Source organism: Sinohyriopsis cumingii, chromosome 2, assembly GCF_028554795.1.
Source record: "Sinohyriopsis cumingii isolate HCF-2022 chromosome 2, ASM2855479v2, whole genome shotgun sequence".
NCBI lineage: Eukaryota > Metazoa > Mollusca > Bivalvia > Unionida > Unionidae > Sinohyriopsis > Sinohyriopsis cumingii.
Window position 1 is genome coordinate 144,019,338 of NC_142962.1, and position 27,608 is coordinate 144,046,945.

A 27,608-nucleotide genomic window follows, 5' to 3' on the forward strand; every position below is an offset into this window, starting at 1 on the left:
ATAATCATGTGACCTTCATAAGGACACCCATTCTGCGCCTCAAAATTATTGTATAACCATTGTTTTAGAGAAATAATCTCAGTCGGGCTTTTAAACACTCGGGCGTAAATGTTTCTTTTTTGTTCTGTCATTTTGGGAATTACATTTTTAAGCTTATCGGAATTATTTGGATTTCAGAAGATTAATTCGTTTCTTAAGAAATATTTTGCGTGCCCATTCAGAATTCTTGAACAAAGAAATTTCATTATTTCATACACCGGATTGTTTCTTGGGTTTCTACAAGGAACTGTAGACTTCAACACAGTACTGGATACAGCATACGTGATCGCCTTCCATTTTGGATTCTTCGTCGGGACTCGAACTTGAAATCAATAGAACATTTTATTAATAGGAATTTTAAAATTTGATTCTTGTATTATTCTTTTATTATATTTTGGATTTGATTCTTAAAACCGTAAGTTCTTATTTTTTAATTTTTACATTATTTTTCCAGGGAAATAAATTATTTGTTAACTTTTTCAAAACTTGTTGTTTTCCCTCTTTCATGTGTAGCTGTTTATTCGAGCCTGAACACGTAACATAAGAATATTTTGTTTAGACTAACATGGGGGTCTGGGAGGGATTAAGAATCATGCTGTCGTCCTAATACAAAATAGGATTTTGGCTGTGAAACCCCACTTGCGCTCACTACTACCCGTACCCATCAAGAAATGCAAAAACTTAATACAAATAAATACAAGAAGTCAATAAAAGATACAATAAAAGATACCCAGACTGTCAGTGCAAAAAATAATATGGGCTTTTAATCTTTACTGAAAATGTAATTGTTATTTTTATTTGAAAGAGAATATATCAAAGTAAGTTCTCTTTGTCTTGAATTTCTTTAATACGGGTAAGATACTTTAATCGTCTAGCATAGAAACACACCGATGAATCATGGTTAAGGATTAAGTTTTACTTGATTTTGGCAATGAATGAGTAGTATCTCTTTTCAAAGATATAGAGGTGGCCAATACAGTAACTTTTGAATTTTTTTAAAGAAAAATCGTATGAGATTTACACCATCGGCTTTAACTGTCTCAATCTCTTTCCACGATCATGTCCTACTCCTCCTACTGTTACTGTTGCTGATTTTTTAGTGGTATTAGCAACGGACGTTACTCCGCGCATCTCAGTGGCGATGGGTGTGGATGTAATGATGAAAGGTTTATAAACTTAGCACGTGATTACATTGTCTTTATTGTTTCAAACTGTGACGCATTCTTTAATAGTAAGAACGTTGGTGCACTGATAGATTCACAGTGAGTTCACGCATCCGCTCGCTTTTAATTGTGTGAGAGTCTAGACGCTTGCACTGAATTTCGTAACACGCGTTTCGGATTTTTGGAACATTTAAATCCGTTTAGATCCGGCTATGTGTACAAGTGCATTCTCTTATTCTGTCACTTGTCCTGGAAACAAATCAAACGCAGCGTTATGGAAGCGAAGAATATATGTTGACAGGAAACATTCTATGGACCCACCCTGAGACAAAGTTTGTGAAGAAGAAGACTAGTGAATCGACGCCACTTATGTTAACCGCATTTCGTTAAAAATACAACGGTTCTTTTCAGGGCCACAAAAATATCTAGAAATGAGAGATAATAATCTTACTTGCTATTCGCATTTTGAGTTAAATCGCTCTTTGCTTAATAAAGACAAGAAGTACCGTGTAATTTTTTCAGTTTTAATTCTGCTAAAGCAGTGGTCAGACACAATTTTTGCAGAAATATGTAAGTTAAAGTGGTAGTGTTTGACCCTAATTGGATCATTTATCATGGAGATACATTTAATGCGTGCCAGATGATTATATCCAGAGCGTGACGGACCAAACCCGGTAAAAAAATCGATTTTTTTATTGGTACATTTTGGTGAAATTTGAAACCATAATTGAGGTATAGGTAATCTATACTACATCAAGGTATTTAAACACCTAGTCATTTGACTTCAATGTAAAACAAATTCCTTAACTGCCTAGTCATTGACTATTATCTTTGCAAAAAAATTTCTGAACCGCCTAGTCATTGGACTTCTGTTTATGTATAAACACCATTAACCGCATAGTCATTGTACTTCTGTTTTTGTAAAAACACCATTAACTGCATAGTCATTTGATGGTTATCTTTGTAAAAGGGCAGGACTTTACTAACATGAAAATTATTGTATCCATGCTTTTATGTCGCAGTCATGTTCATATTATGATTTGATGGAATGTTTCCATTAACAAGAGATAGCAGATTAAATGGATAGGACGCAATATACAGTAACTACTTTGCCATACCCACAAGCTGATGGACGTTTCAACAACTGGATATGACGTAATGTACAGAAAGCAGATGTAAGCGGCTTAGTGCGCTATTTTATTCCGGTGTTACATACCACGGTACTTTGTCGCTGTACCGGTACGTCGGTAGATTCCGTCAGAAAGGAATGTACGAAAATTACCGGGAATCTTGTTTCGATTTTAATGATATTAACATCGTGTTTTCACTATTCGTGACAAAACAGTTCAAAAATTATCTTTTTTCTTTAACGAAATGGTTGTATCTGTCACAAATTAATGGCAAATATTTCAATATATTTATATTTATGATCTTTTAATAACATATTTGACGCGTTTCGTATCTCCCAACTCGGAGGCCAAATGGAATGTTGTATAAAATATTCGAGTCAAATCCAACTTCCGGAAAATTATTCATATATTTAAAAAAATGTCATTTGTTTAGTTTTATGTACTAACCTACGTGAATGTGTGAAGTATATGTATTCCTTTGTAAGATTGCGAATCATCCTACGATAGGGTGATAAGCAGAAAAATTACTTTACATTGCTAGATTCATACTTAATTCATAATGTTTTTAATATTAAAGACATAAAATTTAAAACTTGATCGGATTGGACAAATTTGAGACAGACAAAAGATCAAAGATTTTACTCTAGTTTTAGTCTTAATATTCCTTAATGGAATTGCCTCTGGAAATCTTGTCGACGTACACATTATGGTAAGCAAATGTTGGTTACCTGACTTGGTCTTCGGTAATGGACAAACACGGTATACTATTATTCTCCTAAATGATCCGTCAAATGCACGAATATGTTGGGTATCTTCTGATTCGGTTTTCCTGCCATTTGTCATGTGCAATAAGATCTACAGTATTAAAAATCATCACCTTTAATTTTCGTCTAATGGCAGTGATTTAAGATCTTGTGAAAGGTCTTACTGACTTGCAAATTGCCAGTCAATAGAGTTTCATGGACTAGACTAAGAATATTCTCTTTATACGACTATTCAACAGTTTGATAACCCACTAACATCTGGGTACCAGAAATAAGAGAACGAGTAGTTAAACGAGGATCACTGTGATCAATATCAGGAGCAAAAGTGACCTCATAAAAAGACCGACCAATACATGTGTTAGCTAAAGGAATACTATCTTGATCAACATCATTCTCATGAGCTCTTTAGGCATATCTACAAGAAATGCACAAGCAGGGTATAAATCAGGGATTTCATTTGCAATATGATCGACTCTTTGGTCCACACAATGAAAAGTATTTGGAATACCCATATCATTTTTCTGATGCTTCTTGTTTTAATTTATATCAATCCGAAATAACGTGCCCTATTTTCTTGCAATAAGTGCACGTAGCAAGATATAAAGATTTCTGATCAGTTTTATCGGAATTGTGAGTTTTAAATCTTATCTTGTGCCGGACTGAGATTTGGAAGTGCTTGTATAGGACTGATTTGGTTTCTTAACAAAATCCTGCTGTTGGTACATGAGGCATATTGACTTACTGACAAATGAAATTGTGTGAGTTAAAGAATAAAGAAGCCGCCTCTTTCAAAGTTTTTAATATTTGCATATTAAGATAGGTCTTGACATCACAGTGGATGCAATCATTGAACTCTTCAACTACTATGAGTTGTCTACGGTTATCATTATCATTATCAACCTTCCTGGCTGAGCATCACCAATCAAACAGTTTTTTCTTCTTGGCAAATTCAACATGAGTTTGTCCAGTTTCGTTTCTTCAATTCCTTAATCTTTGTCGATATGCCTCATGTACCAACTCAGAACCCTTTAAGATACATTATTACGTATATTGCACTTTCTTGTATCGACAGCGAAGTGCAGATTTCACCAGCTTTGCTGGTAAGTACATATTGTCATAATAAATTCCAATGCTTTCTTGGCCATTTTGCTTTCTTCTCTATGCGTTTGCATTTCTCTTTCTTCTTCCTATATTGCATTTTCATTTTTCTTTCCTCATCCTCGTTTAGAGTTTGCATCAGTATTTGCCTCTCTTCTCTTTCATGTGTCCTTTCTTAGTTTGAATTAGAATTTCTCTTTCTGTTTCTTCTTTTTCACTTTCATTTGTCTCATCTTTCGTCTTTCTGATTGTGAATTTACATCATTTGCTTTTGAAGTTTAAGCTTTCTCAACTCTTTGCCAATGTTTTTTTTTTTTTTTTAAAAACTGCAATTCTTGAAATTTCGTTCAAGAGCCAGATATTTTATCAAAACATTCCTTTTTCACCAAAAACTGAGACAACATATTTTTTTTCTTGTTTTACCAAACGTATATTTTATTTTTGAAGTATAATAGTGGCTGGTAATCTCTAGCAAAGTCATCCTTTTCAAAGACGCTAAACCTTTCTGAATCGGATTAGAAACTACGTTCTCCAATGGAGATGACATTGTCAAAAATTGTTGGTTTGACTAAAGATTTCTCAAATGAGTGAAATTAAAATAAACGGGACTAAGAATTCCCGAATATAATAAATTACAATTTTAAAAACGAATTAAATTTCTCTGAATTTTTTCCATCGAATTTCGTATCCCGGACGAGCCGCCATTTTCTGTTGCGACTGTATGGTCTTAGTCTATATAAAATAAAGAAACATAACCAACAAGTTTTGTACAACTTTACCAATAATGTAATTGTCCAAGAATTAAAATGTAAATGTAATAGGAACTTACAGTATTTTGATTAAGAGACAAAATAAACCTAAATGTTCTATCACAAGTCCAAACGAATGGCGTGTTCCGAATGAATTTCAGGTCTTGAATGTACTGAAGTCCATGCAGTAATGATGTATCACATTGCCAATATCAGTTAATATTTTAAATGAATTCACAATAATCCTCCAAAGTACTTTGTAATTCTAATAAACAAGCCAAACAAATGATTCCTCTCAAATTAAATCTAAACACAATATTAAATGCAATATGCAGCAATATATTAGAAGAAGAACAATAATAGAATATATGAATTATGAATGGATCAGCACTCTCTGTGTACGCATCTCCACGACTCTGTTGCGACTCTAAGTCGTAATTTATCCCTACGTAATATGCTTCACTATTTATTACCACGTGACGTGATTCATAATACATTTCCATGTGACATATGTTGCAGTAATCAATCACCCAATCAACAATTGGCCCACACTGTAAATAGGTTCATTAGTAACGCTGGGTTTGAAATCATTCAGCATCCAATTTATAGCTCTGTCTATAACTAGAATGTAAAATCATGGACCAAAAGTTTAAAACACAGTATAGATATCCATAACTGTGTTTATATCTTTCCGACGTTAGATTGACTTTCAGGACAGAGAAGAACGAACAAGTACGTTAAACATAACAATCACAGAAAAAATAATAAAATGACAATGTAACACGCGTTCTCTGAAAAAAACATAAGTACTAAAAGTTAAAAACTTGGCAATAACTGGAGTATTTTTGGCTATCCATGTATTCAGTATTATAACAATAATATTACACAACAACAACAAAACAGTCGGATTTTTACAGAAGCAAATTAACAGTTAAGCCGTTTTATTTCCTAAGATTTATTGCAGAAATAAATCAATAAAAGTTACATAGATTCAGTTTAATAATATAAGCGTGAAATGTATAAAATATTTACAAATTTCGATTTACACAAATACTGTGTGCGGTAATATACAAATCCTAAGTGATGAAAGAACGGAAAAATTGTTATTAACAAGGTATAAGTGACAACAACGTCCTTAGTATAGATTTACAGGTAGCATTTCCTCCTCCAGATTTTTTCTTTCTGGATAACAGATTAATTGAAACACAGAAAATATATCCAAGGTAAAAAAAATATTACACAACATGGTAGCAATTGATTCATGACAATAGTATTATCTTTCTTAAGCCAAAGAATTTTTTAAAGTTTTTGTTCATGGCTCCAACAAAACATAAAATTTCTGTAGCTGTATCTCGCTTAGTCAATATAATGGGCGGAAAACCATTGACCGTCTTAGTTTAACATGCATATCATCACAATTTAGAAAAGAACAATGGATAACTTTTGTCTTAAGAAAAAAATCTACCTAGTAAAGTTACTTCTAGAACTCATTAGTACTGTAGTGTTCCTAATACCACAATGTAAAGCATATATCAGGGAGGCTTCTGTTATACATTATATTTTATCTTAATATTCAGTGTACATATATGTTACGTGTGTAACCAAAGGGGCTGAGAAAATCTTAGATTCATAGGATATAGAGAATCAAAATACCTAATTTACAAATATTTACAAAAGCAATAATTCAAACCCTATCAAACTTTATATTTTGTCAATTCAGGGCGTTAAACGGAATATGAACTGCTAGACCAAGGCATATGTCACAGCTAACATAATTCTTTCAGGTTTTACAAATAAAATAAAATCTGTAATGTTGATGAGAAGGCTTGTATGCTATTTTAATTTTTGGCTAAAATTATCACACATAGTTTCCAAACCAGCAGAATGCCTGTGCTAATAAGTTTAAAGAATGCCGAATATGCTGTTTAATATTGTACATATGCACAAATCATCATATGTGGAACATCATATATACGTAACATGTTATAACTGTATTCATTTAGGGCAATTTTTGAGTTAATTTCTAGCAACAATAACAGTAATTACAAAGTGGTGGATATATATACTAGGACAATCCGTAGTATGTGAATTATATGTTGATCTCTAAACATTCTGAAATGAGTTGAAATGTACAATTTAATTCTTATATCATTATATAAATTCTTTATTACAATTTATTTATTCACAATAAGTTGTATCGACGATATAAAATCTCGATTACAATTTATTTATTCACAATAAGTTGTATCGACGATATCAATTCTCGATTACAATTTATTTATTCACAATAAGTTTTATTGACAATATAAATTCTCGATTACAATATATTTAATCACAATAAGTTGTATTGACGATATAACTTCTTTATTACAATATATTTATTCACAATAAGTTTTATTGACAATATTTATGAAATAAAGAATTATCTTTTGCAACACTTAAAATAGTACATTTCAAAGAAAAGATCATTTCAAGGTAAGATCATTACAGCAGAAGATATATGTCATGTGGGATAATACGAACGTCTACTCAACAGCTGTATAAAACCTTCAATACATTATTCTCCGTGTCTTCCCTTTGAATATGCCTTACATTAGGTTGCATCAAACTTTCACAAATTACATTTAACAAGAACACCTATATAACTTTCATCAGTTATATGGTTATTAATGTGATGTTCCCTATAGATATACACTCTTACACATGTGTGTGTGTGTGTGTGTGTGTGTGTGTGTGTGTGTGTGTTTGTGTGTGTATGTGTGTGTGTGTGTGTGTGTGTGAGAGAGAGAGAGAGAGAGAGAAAGCGGGAGGGAGGGAGGTATGTATGATTGGTTAAATGGTGAGGCTGATGAGTGTCGTTTGGTCTCTTATGAGACTGACGAATGCTGAAGTTGTTAAAATTAGCTGGCTTAGTCTATTGTATGGTAGTGATTTTCTTTTCTCTTCATTTTTCCATAAGCAACGGGCACAGTAGGTTTTGTAGGAGATGCTTGATATCGTCTCGTAGCCGGTACAGACGTCACGTTGGTCATCTAAACATTGGTAAAATAAAATTATATATTTTTCTCTCACACAGTTATATACCTTATATACCTGAAAGTATGTTGGTGGCCTAAAATATTTGCGATACGATTTTTTTACACACACACACACACACACACACCAGTTACTCGAAAAGCTACAACTATCACTTATGTCTCATACACCAGCCCAAAAACCCACACAGACATACGCTCATCTCCCAAAAAGCTCAGACCCACTGGATTCCTATTGAGAAATACAAAATATACACATTACATTAGATGCAAAGTATATGCATTACATGATTAAATGCAAAGTATATACATTACATTTTTAAATGCAAAGTATATACATTACATTTTTAAATGCAAAGTATATACATTACATTTTTTAAATGCAAAGTATGCACAGTTCATTATTAAATGTAAAGTGTCTACATTAGATTATAATTATAAACTGACATCTATCAACCAAACACAGGAAAGCACATATCCCTGGATCCCACTTCATATTGTTTTTGCGGGCTTTAACGCCATTTTTCAGCACAAGATAGGCTATACATGGCGGCCAGTATTAATGGTGGAGGAAGAACCCTGGAAAACCCTGGAAAGAACCAACGACCCACGAGAAGCTACTGGCAAGCTTTCTCACATACCCACATAGGTCGAACCCGTGACTCGAACCCACGCTGACAGGGTTGAGATTGCAGTGATCCGTAACGGTGAGAGCTTTAGACCACTTGTCCACTCGGAAGCCCTTCCCGCATTATTTTTTTATGATGTTAGGATACATGTTTATAAGACATTCATACATAATTATAATATCATTATCAAACAATCTGGCAAAGATACATAAAACAGTCTGAAACCTGGTCGTGCACTTTCTTGCATATTCTGTGCAGTAGCTACGTTCTATAGTGTATTGTTCTTCTTTCGTTTATGCTATCTTCATTTGTGACTTCGTGTCCTTGAATATGTAGGTTCCGAAAGTGCTTAGGCTGCTGGCACTCTTGCCTGACAGTTTTTCTTTTATGTGTATTATATTCTTCCTCATAATGATAATCTTTTGCCGTTTGATACATATATGCTGCTGTTACTCAGGTTGGTTTAATTTTTATGATATTAGTGCGGTTGCGTTCTGAAGCAAGCATGATGAGACTGAACATCTTGTGTGTTGAAAAACCAAACCAACTGTTAGTGTGTTGAATTATTGTATACACCAAATAAGGATGGTGACACAGACCTCACCTTTGTGGGATTCATGAAAAGATTTCACACGGGTATGTGATTGCTTTTATTTCTACGAATGTAAATCATATCTCATTTTTTTTTCTTTAATAAGATTATAAGCGTGGAAGTTGGTATAGGAACTGATAAGAAAATATACATCGGCAATTTTTATTCATTTGAGAATGAGGCCAAGATAAGTTTAATAAAAAACTATGAAAAAATATGGGTGCATGTGCAAAATGTTCTTACCCGCCGATATGGCGCGTGCGTCGCTGATGTTATCTACAAAATAAAAAATATTGTCTCGTTAGAAGTCAGATAGTGTATGATTATGCAACAACAACGAACGCATTGTTCTGATATGATGAACTGAAACAGCTTAAATTCATTCTTATGTCATTTAATAGGGCTTTCCATTACTTTTAGTAAGGACACATACTGCTACCCTATTCCATAACCCATCCCCTTTTCGGTCGAAAACATTCATGTTTTGTGGAACACGTGATTTATTTCTAGGAATGAATATCACTCCACTCAGTGTTCAAAAGTGGTATGATTTACACCAAACATTTTCAGTGATAAAAGTACTTACATTACTTTCAATCAGTACATTAATATTTGATATCTATTTAAAATTCATATATGCCTTTTTCAGGAAACAATTTTGATTGCCCATATTTGAATGGCACATTTGCATGTTTACCATTAACAATTACAATACGATCACAAAGCAAATCCCACCTGAACCGGGTCCAGTATGCTGGTAGGAAACTGAAACAAGAAAAGAAAACATTACGAATTAAAAATAATGCAATGAGAAGGCTAGTTATTAGAACTTCGAATTCTTGACTGCACGGATAGAAATGGCAAGAAGAAATCATATTAAAAATCAATTAAATTAAGTAATTGAAGGTTTTTAATTCCTAAGACCTTATTGCAAAACAGCGTTGAAGTACTTCAGATTGGTATTAATGTCTGGAATTATTAATGTTTTTTGTTTGTTTGTACGGTGCCCAAAATATAAAGTTAAAATGGAACATTTATTAGAAATACTTATCCATACTTACTGTACACTGATAACATACATTCTTTGATTTATATATATATATATATATATATATATATATATATATATATATATATATATATATATATATATATATATATATATATATATATATATATATATATAGTGTATGTGTGTGTGTGTGTGATATGTTCTTACGCATGTAGAAGAGGGTGCAGGTTATTGTCAGGAGGAAAGTGAACGAAAACACTGGGTTCTGTATTATTAACTTGTAGGATGAGATTGTATAATTAAATATGCATACACCAATACACCAGCCTACTCTTTCCGGCATCGACAGAATCAAAAGGAAGATAGAGAGTGAAGAGACAGGATTCCCTAGGTCAGTGGTGCATATATTACAAAGTCAAAGTATATGGTTACATAATGAAAACAATGACAAACGTTGTGTTTTATGCTGTCCACTTTTGTTTAGTTTGTATTGAACATAAATGATATTAGTGAACCAAAAATTTACTATGCATTTACAGCATAACATAAATATTTGGACAAAGTCTATAGAGTAAACGTGCTAAGAAATTGAACCATAAGACAAAGCGTATAATACGTAATTTTTTTGAGGTTGCAACCGCCGTAAACAAGAACGTTTATATACTGAGCAGATTCAACATAAACTAGGTATTTACAGCAATACAACTTCGAACAAAATATATCAAGTAAAGATGCTAACAAATGAAACACGGAGACAAGCGGCATTATAAAACAACGAGACTGTAGAAGCCGTATAACCTTGTAAGAGATTAGTCCGGATGCAACTGCCTACAAACCGAACAATTTTAGAACAAAAACAAACAAAAAACAACAGAAAACGAACGTATCATTAACAGCAAGATAGCATATACATGTACAGGGAGGTATGATAAGGTGGATGTGGGAAAAATGTCTACAGAAAATGAAAACACGTCCGCACCTCAGAAGGAAATTGGCTCAACTGACGCCAAAGTCCCTAGCAAGGGGAATCGCTACGCGCGCTTCCGGCGCGAAAGCATTGCGATTGGCTGGACATAACACGTGATGAAAAACTTTAAATATATTGGCCCTTGACAGGGCCTTACCCGACAAATATGGAGGAAATTGGAGACCAAATCACAACTCCCATAAATGTCCTTACTCTCCTTTAGGTAGGTAGTATTTATACACGTACAACCTATGTATATATCCATTAAGAAATATTCGTCGCAAATTCTGCATCATAATGATCTTTGCCCTATGTTTATTACTGATAGAAAATATAGGTACCAGAATGAAAGTTAAAGGTCTTTTAAGGGGTAAGAACCATGGAAGCTTTTGTTCCATTGTTATGGTTGGCCTTAGTAGCTGACATGAACATACTACGGCTAGTGCATACCTCATCATTGATTCCACTGATTCTTGCATTGCTGGTATCGTCGTCTGAAGGAAATATACACACGTATGAGACAATTGCATTATAGAGTAAAATATAGTGTTATTGCGAATTTATTGTGTTATGCATGTAATACCTGCCATCTATGGCATTAAATACAATGTATGCTTTGTTGTATTTACATAGTATATACTATTTATTACAAAACAATGTTTCTTATGAACAATATTAATTTGAAATAAATATGACTAGGAACGTACCAATCACATGCCTGGCAGGACGTTGTTCATTACTAGGTGATAACCTTGGACAATTCCGTGGCATATCCTTAGAATGTATCTAAAAGGAAAGGAAATATTCAATCAAGAAAAGCCACCAGATGCATTGCACAATAATATAAATTGATTATAAGTTCTAGTAAACGATGGTGAAATTTTATTTGTTGCATGTAGAAAATCACAGCACAAGAAATTTGAAAAAAAATATCTAAAGATGAAAATAGAAAAAAAGTAGAATTCATGGTTACATTTTTAGTTAATACTCATGTTATTTACTAAGTGTAATATACGTCAGTAAAACAATACTTGTAATTCGTTTGCTTCATTTATGTTTGATCTGAAGGCTCACCTGATATTGTGTGGGTATCTGTGTATCAATTTCAAAACTGTCACAGGGAACTAAAAATAGAAAGAAAATAATATAAACACAACTAACTTACTAGTTATATTGTGCGGGCAAGCCTCATAGTTGCGACAAAGTAATGTTTATCCATATAAGAGGGTTGATTGAAACGTTGTAGAACAAATGCAATATCTTCTAAACAAAGTATCCCAACACCATAACAATTTACCCGTCTATTATCAAAATGTCACAATTTAGGATGTGGCGTCATTTTTAAGCTGATGACGTTACGGGCTTAGTAACATCATCTTTTTCTACGTCATATATGTAGAGGCGGTGGCAAAATGGCACATGAATCCGTTTCGGAATAGAGTGGCCATCTAATTGTATGCAATCCTATGAAATCCTTAGCACAAACAAAAGGTGATATGGAGTCTGTTTGCGGACCTAAATCACTTCCTAGATATGGAATCAGCAGTATGATGAAACTGTTAAGGGATGATAGGCTTTGAATATGATTGCCAATATTTTAAAACGTCATTTACATTAACTGGCAACATTGTTTAAAAGCTGTGTTAAATAAGTGTTCTCTTTATACTATGAGTATAACGGTAATATTTTGTGAGCTTTATTTTAAAATTGTCCTTATATTATCCTCGATAGATTGCACGTATGTCTCTATGTTGTACAATGAATTATATGGTTTAGCATATTGATTACCGGTCGATATTTTAAAGGGTTCATATGTGGCCGGTCATTAAATAGAAATTCGAGATTTATCGGACCAATTTTAATAGATTCTATACGAGATCAGTCAGCAAAATTATATATTGTTTACTCTTTGACATTTATGAGGGATTAGACGAAAACAACCAGTAAAAATCACGTCTTAATTTGCTGATGTCGATTTCTCAGATAGTATACGAGATCAATGCACTAATAGCTTTAATAGCATTTTTCTGGTATTCCTGTAAACATTTTATGGGTACGTTCGACAAATAACACGTTTACTATGTTCTGTTACCAGGTAAACTGTTTTATATATTAGTAATGTTTCACTCAAGGTGCCCCACTACCGAGAGAGTCAAACACGGGCGTGAGTCTTGCTTGAAGTCCATTTTTCCCCAATGACCAATGACTTCAAGAACAGTCGTTGTCAAATGAAGGGTTCTTAAACGCGCAAATGCTGCAAAACAAAAATTCTTCTCTAGTCGTCTTAATGATCACACACAACGAAACCTTAATTTCACACTTGAACGTTTTTTATTTGCTTCACATTTGTATGTCTTATCAGCAAGCCTTTCCAAGCCGAAACATAGTACTTCACACCATTCACCACGAAACACGATCCAAACACCTAAAACACAGAATGTGGTTGCTATCTCAATTACTTAACACATATACATAAATTGTCCAGAGAATTTCCAATGCTATGAAATTAGGGAGGGTCCATTTTACGAAACTAATCAATGCTACCATAAAGTCTCGTGAATACTCTTCATTATGACGTCTGCTCCTAATAATTGGGTAATTACTCGATTTGAGAATTATCTTCTTAACACTGATACCACATGATCAACAGATAGGAACCAAAATCTAACAAAGCTATAAACTACACATATCACATACCATAAGTTTATTAACGTATGAAGTGGTAATTGCTTTTCTTTATCTGTTCGCCCATTGTAAGGAAATTTTCGATAGGGTAAAGTAAATGATCCTTTAGGCTTTAATTAATAATCTATTATTTTCAATCGTTAATACTATCTCCTTTGTATAGGACAAAGTAAATGAACCCTTTCGGCTTGAGCTAATAATCTCTAGTCTAGAAAACAGACAAACGTGAGGTGGATATACTGTATTCTGTTATATTTTGTGATGTATACATGAGAAGGTGGTTCATTTTCTAATTGTAAATGCATAAAACAATGCCAACGTGTGCTATTATTATGAATTTGTATACTTAATTCCGTTACAACGGAGTTGTTTGGGTATTTATTTGTGGTCTTAGCTCTTGGAAGAAGGTAAACTAAATAATCAAGAAACACTTATCATTACGTGTCTTCTCATTCTTATTTATACGCTCATTCGTCTTCTTCAGACAAACATTTCACCTTAAAATTAATCCTAATTTTGGTTCATATGGACGAGCAAATTAAATAGTCTGTTTGACGAATTGTTATGCAATGACATAATTTTGGGCATATGATGCAAGGAGTTCTGTTGCTTGTCAAATCACACGGAGTAGGGATACTTATTGTCAGACCAGAGTAACTGAACTCTTTTTGGACATGGTAGTCTATTAGATGTTTGAGTCCAGAAAACATAAGTAATCTTCAGAACTATGTACTAAAAATAATAAGACTATACAGAATCTTATTCTACAATAACGGCATTGAGAAAAGGAAATTTATAAAACTTCTAACATGAATTTTTAGTATGGTATGTCGATGTGCTGGCTTATCTATGAGAAACGAAATAGATCAACATAAAAATCACATGTTGCTGGTGATTATTATAATGATTATGATTGTTGCTGATGCTGTTGCCACTGTTGTTGTACGCGTCTAATTGTTGCTTTAATTTGTAATAGCAGATCGAGATTGTATTAGTTTAGAAGGTTGTAATTGCTGTTTTCTGTGCCGAAAACATTCAGCAATATGTAAACTTACCATTGTCGCTGTTTTGAAGAACCTAAAGAAGAAAAAGGCAATTGTTATTTGTTTTGATGGCAGAATGCAGATCTAAAAAAGATAACACCAGTAATAAATAAATAAATAAATAAATAAATAAATATATAAATATATATATATATATATATATATATATATATATATATATATATATATATATATATATATATATATATATATTATAAACATTTTCCTTTATGTCAGGAGTTGAGAGATGAGGGATGAAATTGATGTTATCCTTAATTTCACTTGATATACGAAATGAACTTATGTCCATGTATGCCAATACTTTACCGATGCCTTAGTCCTAATTCTCTAATGCTACTGTTATACCGATACGATGGTCCCAATTCTGTAATGCTGTTGTTATACCGATATCATAGTCTTAATTCTGTAATGCTTGTGTTATATCGATATCATAGTCTTAATTCTGTAATGCTTGTGTTATATCGATACCTTAGTCCTAATTCTGTAATAGTACTGGTACACAGATGCCTTAGTCCTAATTCTCTAATGCTACTGTTATACCGATACGATAGTCCCAATTCTGTAATGCTGTTGTTATACAGATATCATAGTCTTAATTCTGTAATGCTTGTGTTATATCGATACCTTAGTCCTAATTCTGTAATAGTACTGGTATACAGATGTCTTATTCTGTAATGGTACTGTTATACCGATACCATGGTCCCAATTCTGTAATACTACTGTTATACCGGTACCATAGTCATAATTCTGTAATGCTACTGGTATACCGATACCATGGTCCCAGTTCTGTAATGCTGTTGTTATACCGATACCTTTGTCCTAATTCTGTAATACCGTTAATTAATACTAAAAGAACATATAACGATAATTTGAAATTTATTGAACCATAATACTATTCCATAAATAAAACAATACTGGTAAGCGATGTTTGCAAGGAAGCAATAAGCATACCGATGCCAGATGATCAAATCCTTCATTCTGTGCTATCTGGTAAGGAAGCAGTCCATCTTTGTTTTTCATCGTTATGGCCTCTTTGCATCCCGGAAGTCTCAGAAGTTTCATGCAAAATAGTTCGAAACCATGCTTGGCACAAAAATGTAGAAGTGTTGGGAGTTCATAATTTGAATGGGAATCTAAATAATAATGATAAACATAATGCCAATAATAATAATAATAATAAGAAGAAGAAGAAGAAGAAGAAGAAGAAGAAGAAGAAGAAGAAGAAGAAAAAGAAGAAGAAAAAGAAGAAGAAGATGCAAATGTTTTTGATCCCAGACATTACAAATGTAAGCGCCATGTAAGGATACGAAAGGACAATAACAAAGTTATTGTCTTCTAACAAACAAAATATTATTATTTTTACATTCTATATTATTTTATACAGCTTTTCTTTTACTATAACTTTCTTTTGGTTTTTATTTGATGTGGATATGTATTTATTGTTTTCTCTGTGAGAATGATCTACAAAATCTAACCTTATTTAATTGAATGACCATTAAATATCATTCGCAATAATAGTCGACTGAAATGTTACCTCCAAATCTCTCCGAATAGGCTGTTTCAAAAATATTACTGGATGTACTGTTCTTATTGGACAACAACTCCTGTAACCCCCTATCTAGCTCCTCTCGAGTGGAGGGTGCAATATGAAGACACTGACATATAAACTCGACGGGGTTGATGACGCTATATAGAAGCTTTGAGATCTCCGCCATTCTTGGTTCCACGCGCGGTACGTGCAGTACAACTCTTCCGAAGCTAGTATCGTTCACCAACACCTCAACTTGTTTTTCACCAGGTTCCACGGCTGCAAATGTAAACCGTGTATATAGGGAAATATTTGGTTTGCTGATAATGTTATTAAGATATATTAATTTACATTTTATTACTATATTGTTAATTAATACCGTTTTTAAAGTTGAAGGATATTATTTTTCAGTAAGTATTTTCAGTTTATAAAGGTGAAAATTATCACATGATTGAGTATTTATACTGCAGGGAGAGTTTGTGAAAGTATTTCTACACCATAAAAGAAGAAAAACTACTTCAATGGCTCTTGGGGCTCGATAATTTGGCCATATATTTAAGGTAAAATATTTACTGTGATATTTGTTGAAAGATTGAATACTATTTGTGTTTGAAATTACCTCCAACAGTGAAACAGAATGTCATATGATTCAATCGTTCTGCTATTCCGCTTTCACCGTCCCACTCGTGTACGAACCTAACGGTGGAGTTATTGTCAACCGGTTCGGTAAATATCAGGAGCACCTGTTCACGTGCCTGTGAGAGAAATCACAGGTTTGACATTTTGGCTGTTAGACATTTGTAGTTCTATGATTAGAGAACTTTATCCACAGGCAAAATGTTCAACAAAAAAACAAACAAACGGGTTAATAAAACATTGCGAAAGGATTCGGTATCTATAAGAAATGAAAAAGACAAATTGGACGACAAAATGCCTCAGTTTGCATGTAGAATGTAATAATAGCATATACAAGTTATATTTGTTACCAGAAGTTCTTTTGTTCCTTTTTATAGCAATGAGAGAAAAAAAGTTTGATAGTATAGAGTATATATTTGCGTTAGCAGATAAAGTCAGGAAATGATAGTATTTCGTCATATCAACTGATTTCCACATAAAAAAATTAAAATAATACAATTACAACAAAAATATAAATGACTAGTCAAGTTTTGAATATGTGAAAGAGATACCGATGGGAATTAGGACCCTCAATGTTTTAACGGTAGATTTAAATAATTTGATTAAAATGTTTGCAATCTTTCTTGTCAATTTCTGACAGCATTTAACTATGTGCATTTTGAACACTGACATTCTACGAGAACCAAGTATTAAACACATTGTACCTTTACTCCTTCACGCGGCCAGACTTGAACTTGCTGAGGAGAAAGACGTTTCCGTTTTTGTTCTAACTGTTCTACGAGCTCCATAATCTGTATGCCGAGAGTGGACATAGAGCTGTATTCCAGTATCGTCCATTTAGAGAAGTCCCTTATCCGGGAAGATAAAAGCGTCTTAACTTCAGTCATGGTCTTCTCCACACTAAAGAGGAGGACGACAGAACATTCTGGACTTGGGAATATTGCACTGAGGTCCAGATGTTTTTGGGACTTGATTAAGTCATACGAGTCCGGTGTAAGTAGCAGTATGAAGACACCTGGATTGGACACACTTCTGATATTTGCATTCTGCAGTTTGTGGAGACTGAATTGCACGTTATACCTCCTTCCTGAAAAAAAATCTTTGATCGCATGGACACAACTTTCTCCATCACGCTGATAAAATATACAGTGGCAAAGGTCTCCAGACATCATTGTGCACGACTGAAACTCTGCAATACAAGTGTGAGGTGAAACTTATTTTTCGTATTTTTCCTATATAGAGGTTTAATACAAAATAAAATAACACATAGTTAGTCCATCAGCTCGTAACAAAATAGGACATAGCTTTTTTTGAATATGATTACCGTTTCATTAAAGTGTTTAGGTAATATTGCTTACTGTCTGTCTCTTATTTTTTCTCATTAAACAAACGTCAACCAACACGACATTTAAAATGTAATTCTCTTTGCAAATATGCGCTTGATGATAATTTTCTTTTAAGTAGTAAATTTGTCATCCAATCCATATTACAAAATGAAAACATACAAACTGGAGAGTATTTTCAACCGACTGACTCCCATTAGTATCTCTTATCTACCAGATGTCATCCTAAACTAGTACACAAAACACCTTCCGTTAGGTCGATATGTTCGCATAAAACTTATCGGTTCAAATATGGATATGCCCAAAACAAGACTTGGTGAATTCAAAGAGGGTACTTGAAAAGATGGAGATGCAACAACAAACCATCATTTAGGCTACATAAAAGGCAAAGGTCATTGACCACAACAATGTTCTCAACTACATAAAAGGCAAAGGTCATTGACTACAACTATGTCCTCAGCTACATAAAAGGCAAAGGCCATTGATCACAACGGTGTTCTCAGCTACATATCTATGACGGGAAAAATGTATTCACTTTTATAACAACACACCATTAAGATCCCCAAGCATATGTAAGCTTGTCTTAAGACAATGGCTACTTGATTCCTTTGTACGTGTAAAGAAGGCCTTTAAAGAACCTCATATTCCTCTGCACGTGCGAAGAAGGCCTTTAAAAAACCTCATATGAGAGTTCATCGACTTGCCAAACAAAAAATACAATAATCCACCTTGTGCGTTGAACTTAAACCATGGTGTTTGACATATGAAGAATTGACATATGTATGTAAAGACAAAAGTTGTTTGACATGCAAGGACATTTTTGAGACAACTATATGTAGGAGGTAATCATCAGATTTACTTACTTATTAACCAATAGTTACAATGTCTCACTAAAAACGTCATTTACGTACCCAATAGTTACAACGTCTCACTAAAAACGTCATTTACGTACCCAATAGTTACAACGTCTCACTACAAACGTCATTTACGTACCCAAACGTTAGAATTTTTCAGTAAAAACGTCAATTAAGTATTGATGTGCAAGATGTGTGCCATCCAATATTTTAGCGAAACAGACGTCTTTAATCAGAAATTAGGCCAACACAAAACTCGCCAATCATTTCAAATCAGCTGGATACCGTGTCCAATCCCCGAAATGCAGTTTATTAAGTCACATCTGGTATGGACTTAGGCTTAAGTCTTCAGAGAAATATTGGATACTAAAGATATGGTCACATGGAGAATTCGGCAGAACCGAAAAACTGTAGTCCTAAGGTACTCTGTTTAATGCACAGTGCGTCAATTTCTTGACCACAAGTTTGCTCAACATCACTCTTTTCAAGTGACATCAAACCTTCTTTATTATTATTATTATTATTATTATTATTATTATGTCCGTCCACCAACTTCCCTTGTAATGTAAATACTTTCTTATATTTACCTGAAGTAGTTAAAATATATCCGGGATGTAAGGCTAAAGCCAAAAATAATAATGCACCGCTACGAATTGTTCCCTAGTAAACTCGATTCCCTCACAATTACGTAGCGACTATGTCACGCCAAGCTGTATATCGATAATGTGCGATAACTAGACAAATAATCATATTCATCGTTTAATCTACATTTTCTAGTCATGTTGTTATTTTTCTGCTATAATGTTCTTTTTCTTTAGTTTAAACCTGTTCATTACTTTGGATAGTTTTGCTTCCCAGTGATAAAATATAAACTTATTGGTAACGCTTGTCACTGTGTGTATGTGTGTGTGTGTGTGTGTGCGCGCGCTTTTGTGTGTGTCTATTATTTATTCAAATAGTACAGTGTAGTCCACTGCATGTTCCATTATATAATAAAAAGCTTAGGCCAACTTTAATACCTGAAAGATGTCTATTTTAACATAAACGTTAGGCGTGTTTAAGACTTCATTCTTTGTATATTATAGTACTAGAAAACATTTTGAAATAACTCTTTGTCAGAGACTAATTAGTTTTCCCATTGATAACTTAACTGATACAGACATAAAGCTGCTCTAGTGCGTAAACGCTGTAGGATAGTTAATACTTACCCTAAACAGGGCAATAGGCGAGGACAATGTGGTACGACAATTAAGTAACACCTGCCTTGAAAACATATACCCAACTTTTAATCGTAAGGTAATGTTCATTACGGATACGTTTGTTATTATTATGATTATCTGCATCGGTACAGAAATAAGATTTCGTCAAATTGCTGGAGGGGGGATATTCTTTCGTTGAAAGGAAGTCTTATATAATTAATATATTTGTATCAGAAAATATCAACTCATGTTATCTTTTAGCTACAGCCAGATTACTACTGCCATGGTTCACACACACACACACACACACACACACACACACACACACACACACACACACACGTGTATGTGTAATTTGATACTCACCGATAGGTACAACTGCAAACTAGATTTATTTTCTTATTGAAACAATGTATTTTCAAGTAATCCCGTATTTACATAACGTGGAGGCAGGAATAAAGAGATCATACATATTTACCTCTTAATCTTATGCTCCGTTTCCTATTTCTTGTGCTTGGCAAATGATCCGAATAGTACAGTCAGGCCTGACACTTTTGTTGAGACGTCAAACGAAGGTTTATAATGGGTTTTGAGACTTGAAATAGGATCCTTGCTTCATAAAGGATGATTATGTAGTCACAAGCTAATACCTGCGTTGTTGTGATAAGTTCAGCAGATTTGACAGGCTAACAGTGTCTAACCAGGAAGTTACCACTATTGATTATGTGCATGACATCATTGAAAACAGTTCGGAAATTTCCAAATGCGACTAAGATAAAAGCAGGCAGTGCTCAAAGATAGGGAAAGCCCAGAAGGTTCAAACTTCGTGACGTTGTATGCAAATCTAAATATAACGATAATAAATTTAAAGAGCGAGTGTTGGTGGCAGTAAAAAAGCGATTGAAAGTCTTTACGGAATATAAACAAAATTGCCGTCTGATTTATATCGAATAATACAGGTCTTGCAAACATCGTTTTAAGGGCAAAACGGGTAATGAGAAGCGTGCAATGGAATATAAATAATGTATATATTGACGGCAAGATTGTTTATCCATCCAAGTTAACCTTTATCCCAATCACCGCATCAGCAATTACCTTCAGTGGATTCCTCAAGAATCATACGCCACAAAGTCAGCAATCACCGCAAAAACAGCAGTGGTTTCCACAAAAATCGTACGCCAAAGACAGCTTCATACAATTTATATCATATCGCGTATTATACAATTATGGTTAAGCTTTCGAGAAAAATGAAGAAAAAATTATGTTTCTGAAACGTCCAAAATTTCATTATAATTTTCGTTGTGTTCACAAACAGCACTGCTATCGTTTGCGACACAAATACATACTTTTACACTTTTCTTCTAGCTTTTACCTGTTCTTCTAGTTTTATTACGTTCTATCAGAGAGAGAGAGAGAGAGAGAGAGAGAGAGAGAGAGAGAGATGGGGGATAGGGAGGGAGAGAGAGAGAGAGTTGAGTGTGTGCGTGTGTTACTGCGCCACCTCACACATATATAAGAAATAACTGGGTTGATTTGGTATTATATACCGATAGCTATAGAACACGTATATCTGACTCATGCATACTTCCCTCCTGGAGTGCATACATTGCCATTAGAACACATTCTTGCCGAATGTATCGACTTCCACCCAGAAAAACATGTTTGTGTTTTAAAAATAAAAGTCAAATTAAATAATTTGCACAATGATGTACTACACGATTCTGGGTATTTTGAGAGAACACGTTTTATATGATAAATGTTTTCACATATTCTCTTAAAAAATTCGTGTTTGTTTACCCTAAAAGGTTTATTTTATAAACATTTTACAGGACTGTATCTAACTTATGTTATATTTGGTAGAACTTCATTTTTATCTTTCTTTGTAATAATTTATACTCCAGTACATTTTTGTGAAATTCATAATTTTTACGTTTCTAGAACTTTACTTTTAAATCTCATCATATAAAAGTTATTGTGCACATACATACATACATACATACTTTCATACATACATACGCACGCACTCACACATATATACATACATACATACATTTATACATACATTCATACATACATACGCACGCACTCATACATGCATACATACATACATACATGTGGCCGAGTGGTCTAAAGCGCTCTCCGTTACGTATCACTGCCATCTCACCTCTGTCTGCGCCGGTTCGAGTCTCGGATTTAGCCAATATGATTACATGAGAAAGCTTGCCAGTAGCTTCTCGTGGGTCGGTGGTTCTTTTCGGGGTTTTCCCAGTTTCTTCCTCCACCATTAATACTGGCCGCCATGTATAAGCTTATCGTGTGCTGAAAAATGGCGTTAAACCCCACAACAACATACATACATACATACATACATACATACATACATACATACATACATACATACATACATACATATATACAGATACATACATACAAACATACAGATACATGCATACATACATACATACATACATACATACTGTCATGCTCTCATTTTACGGAGCTCTCTTAGTAATCGGAAATATTTTACTTTTCTTGGCCCTGTGGTATTTCCAGAGGCTACTTCTTCCTGCTTGTATATTGGTAGGAACTTATACTTCAGTGACACAGCCAATATTCTCTTATGCCGAGAAGGCGGCTGTTGTGACAGATCGTGATCATTTGATATTTTAATGAAGATTCTGTGCAGATATATGTGGTTGTGTTTACAAATATTTACGACCTTCCAATAAGACCATATGGAAATGGCAATATTGTCATAGTTACTGCCTGGATACGGATGGTATTAAAAGCACAAAACAAAGATAAGGGTGAATGAAATATAGAGATAATTGCCGTACATATAGTCAAACTCCACACGTATACATCTGAAGATGTCAACTTCACGAATTTCGATTTAGGCACCAAAGGGATACATAAGAGCTTACAACGATACAATTATTAATTTTATGAATAATTTAGTCTACAGCTCTTACTTCCTACAACAAGAGAGGGGTTGTTTGACTTTGCAATATTTCTAGGAACAATTAATTTATTCTTTTTTATGTAATTATTAGTGTATTATATCAACATTGATGTTTAATGGATGCATGACAGACATTTAACTGCATAAGAAAAACCGTCTGCACCGGTAGCTGCCATATCATCTGTTTAATTCTATAATCATTTAGTAGAATTTGCAACACTTACTTTCGTTTACTCCCACTTCATGTTGAGAAATTTAAACAAGGGTTGAGTTCAGAAATAATTTTCTTTTTGTTAGTGCATTAATGATTTATTTGGGAATCGGGTTTTGTTCGTTTTTACTATAAAGTTTTTAATGTTTACCAAGGATTTTTTTGTGTAGTTTTAATACTATCTAATAGCTAGGTCAATAAAAATAGACTTAACAACAACCGTCCCTCTATATTTTGAAATTATTTTTTGTGACCCTCTGCTTTCCACTATTATCTGTGTGGAACCTATACACTTTGCTCTAAATGATTGCAAACAAATGTACAAGTTTCTGATGCAATTCATGCAAACGTCCTTGATTTTTTATCTGATAAAACAATATAGGACTTTTTGACCTCATTTGTTTGTCATTACATATACTAAACCCGTAATACGTCAATGTAATCTATATTTCAGGCTACAGTTATCTTGGGTAAATTCGCGTACAGTTTCGTCTTCCTACAATCACTGTTTGCAGTAGATTCATGTATGTAGATGCATCATATTGCATTATGGCCACTCCGCCATTACTGGCTTTCTTTTCTGACTCTCAATTCTCTTCATGTGACCAGTTACCGACGAATTTAATAATAATGATAATAATAATAATAATAATAATAATAATAATAATAATAATAATAATAATAAAAATAATAATTTATTTAATGTATGTGCTTCATATTTGTCCGTGAATGATGGTAGAATTCTTGCCTTCCTGACTATTGTCTCCTATTTACTTGACTTTGAGTTTAATTTCTAGGGCAACGATGTTAATCGTCTATTACCATGAAAGTCAAGGAAAATTTAAGAACAAGATTTAATCATATTACTTGAAACAGGAAAAGATCGGAACAATGGTGTTCATTTGCCATCGTTTGCTGTTAGGAAATCAGTTAAAGAATTATTATTTATTGAGTCTTTTGAACCAGTGTTTTGACATACTGTCCGTAGACTATTTCAAGCTCAACTGATGATTCAGAAATTAATTTTCTTGCTTATGTTTCTGAATTCAAATGTAGGTTGTCAACGACATGTAAAGTAGCAAGAATAAATCTTCAGTCTGCTCAGTCAAAATTGAAATTAATGTATAACAGAAATACAAATGAAAGGGCGTTTCCAGCCTGGTGATATAGTTCAGGCTCTCTTGCCCATACGTCAGAATCCATTTCAGGCTAAATGTATTTTCTTTATACAACAGAAAAGAAAGTAAATGACTAAAATGACATAATTAATACCCTAGGGGGAGGATATAAAATGTTTTAGCACATAAATATGTTGAAGGTGTATTCTGGTAGAGAGAGCCGTGTTAATCATTAAATCAATTTAGTTGTACCTGCCCCACACTATAAACGATGGAATGCCTGTAGTGACGCTGGTGTAGCCAATCTTCACAATTCATAAATATGGATCAGTCTAGACCAGAAATGTTAGCAACTACAGCCACAAAGAAGAGTGAACTAAAACAGTCATTATGTGAATATGAGCACTTGTTTGCAGATGTTCCTACAAGAACAAATAAAATCTTCCATGATGTTGAAAATTTAACTTATCGCTATAGGATGAACCCTCCCAAATAGGAATGCTTGAAAAAGAAACTCAGTATTTGGTGGAGAAAGATTTGATAGAACGTTTTTAGTAAACAACAACTAATGTGATGTTTGGGTATGGATGTTTGTTTTAGAAATTTTGCTCAGATTTTTCCATAATTGCTGAACCCCTGACCAATTTGTTGTCCACAAAGTCCAAGTTTTAATGGTCTGACAAATGTCAGGGGACTTTTGATAAAAGCCATACTTAGGATTGCATCAGTTCTTTCAGCTCCAAAGTTCAACTAATAGTTTAAAATGTATATTGATATATGTGATGTGGGGATTGGTGGAATATTGATACATGAAGATAAAAATAGTGCGGATCATCCAAATTATTTTTCCAAAATATTAAACAAACCAAAGACATTTGTTCTTAGATTTGATACTGGTTTTGCAACAATTTGAAGTGTATATTAGTTGAGCTCCTTCTACGATTATTGTATTCAGTGATCAAAACCCCTTTAGTTTCATTAACAAAATGAAAAACAAAAATCAGAGATTATTAAAGTCGAGTTGCAGGAATACATTATTGACATTAGGTGCATCAATAGAAAAGATAATTTGATTGCAGATGCACTTTCACGTGTTTATACGTATTATATTGCTTAATTTGTATATTTTTTTGTCATTCATAAAAGATCTTCCCATGTTATCTTAATTATTATAGCATCGTATGTATATTTGACTAATATGTTAAAGAATGCTTTATTTTATAAATCTTTCTTTTTCTTTATTATGGGAGGTGATTTTGTATTTAATTTGTATTGGTGCTTGACCGTTGTCTGCTTTTGAGGGTAGAATCTGTCCTATTGTTACTTGTTATAAGATGTTTATCTGAATTTTAGCTTTTTACATCGTCTTAAGTTTAACCTTAGAAGGTTCTGGAGGCGAGCTTGTTTATATTTATGTGTAAGTTTTCACTATGATGATTGAGTGTTTTCAGAAAATGCAGTTGTGACATACGTCATGTGGGGGTATGTATATAAAAGAGGATTTTGTCCAAAAAATGTCTTGATTTCTATTTCAATATCAGTCTGGAATCATTCACTGTTGTGTTCAGTAATACTTTACTAGGAATCAGTTATTTAAATTGTTCACTAGAATTACAAATTGTTCAAAGCCATTTTGGACTGAAAAACTACTTTGGGAAATACATTATGTATTATATCATTGTGATACATCAATACTATTGTTACATCAGCAAATTAAAGAGACAATAAGGCCAGTAATCAGACTAAAGACCAAAGACCCAGAGAAACACTAACAAAGGTGGAAATTTTCAGTCTGAAAAGGCTGAAAATCATAAGGAGTGGGGTCACATTTAACCCGATTGTCCGAAACTAAATATGTTTGTCCAAAGAATCAAGGTTGCTATTGAAAGAAGGGGTTGTGCAGGAGACGGCAAGCGCAAAATTTTCAGCGTGGTATTCTGGAACTAATGACGTGAGTATAGTATAAGAGTTCATGATGCGTGTGCAGATCGGTCGTGATGTTATTCATTCTTTCGGCAATTACCTTTTGTTCCAAGGAGTGGGTACACACAGCTAGTGGTACCAAGAGCGGTTATGAAGTTATGGTCTTACGCAACACCGGGTGTAGAGGCATCGCAGGACAGCGGAGTCTCGTTAGGAATGATCAATGAGATGATCAGAAATCCCATTGTATGTTATTAGATCAAAAGATTTATCGCGTTCCCGTCGCGAGGATAGAAATCGTTACGCTTTCGCTGACCTGAACCGTCGAAGCATTGTGCATAGATAATCACATATAGGAGATACCATTTCGAAATGTCGAAGGCTCCAGACTACCAACCATGCCAGATGTTCGGTTTTCTAATGTACAAACAGTCGAAACTAGTTCTCAGAAGCGAAAGTGGAAACAGCCGCTGCGTAAGTTGAAGGTTCCGAAAGTCGTGTCTTATATCTCTGGCGATGATCCCCATACAGATGGGGTACATTCGAAATTTGTGCGAAGGGAAGGGCTAATGTATAGGCAATTTTCCTTCATTGGAGGGAAGAATAATTTTTGTCCATGTTGACCCCAAAACATTCAGGTCCCGTGTGATTAGACTGGCCTACGAATCCTGAAGGGCTGGTCACTTGGGTAGGACATTGATGAATAGTAGAGTATTAGCCGCATGCTATTGGTCTTGTGTGAATACATAGCATGATCCTGTCGATCGAGCTATATCTCACTTAAAAAGTTAGTAAAACGTAGTGTATACTTCAGTCATCAAAGACGAGTCGGGTAGAGAACTAAAAGAGGACCTCAGCACAGGAGTCACCTTTGAGTACTCTACAGAGTGGGAAAAGAGGGTAATAG

General features: G+C 33.9%; 1 protein-coding gene across 1 annotated transcript; it reads right to left on the bottom strand.

Annotated features, from left to right (window-relative positions):
• Positions 1–5,882: 5,882 nt before the first annotated feature.
• Positions 5,883–21,189, bottom strand: LOC149806001 (uncharacterized). Its single transcript, XM_089950826.1, has 12 exons — positions 20,966–21,189; positions 17,796–18,280; positions 17,075–17,210; positions 16,462–16,734; positions 15,879–16,060; positions 14,919–14,940; positions 12,253–12,302; positions 11,886–11,964; positions 11,629–11,672; positions 9,935–9,964; positions 9,443–9,475; positions 5,883–7,975 (listed from the first exon to the last, which is right to left on the bottom strand). Exons 2-12 carry the CDS (start codon positions 18,261–18,263, stop codon positions 7,853–7,855), a joined length of 1,440 nt encoding a protein of 479 aa, XP_089806952.1. The 5' UTR covers positions 18,264–18,280; positions 20,966–21,189; the 3' UTR covers positions 5,883–7,852.
• Between the last annotated feature and the right edge of the window lie 6,419 nt (positions 21,190–27,608).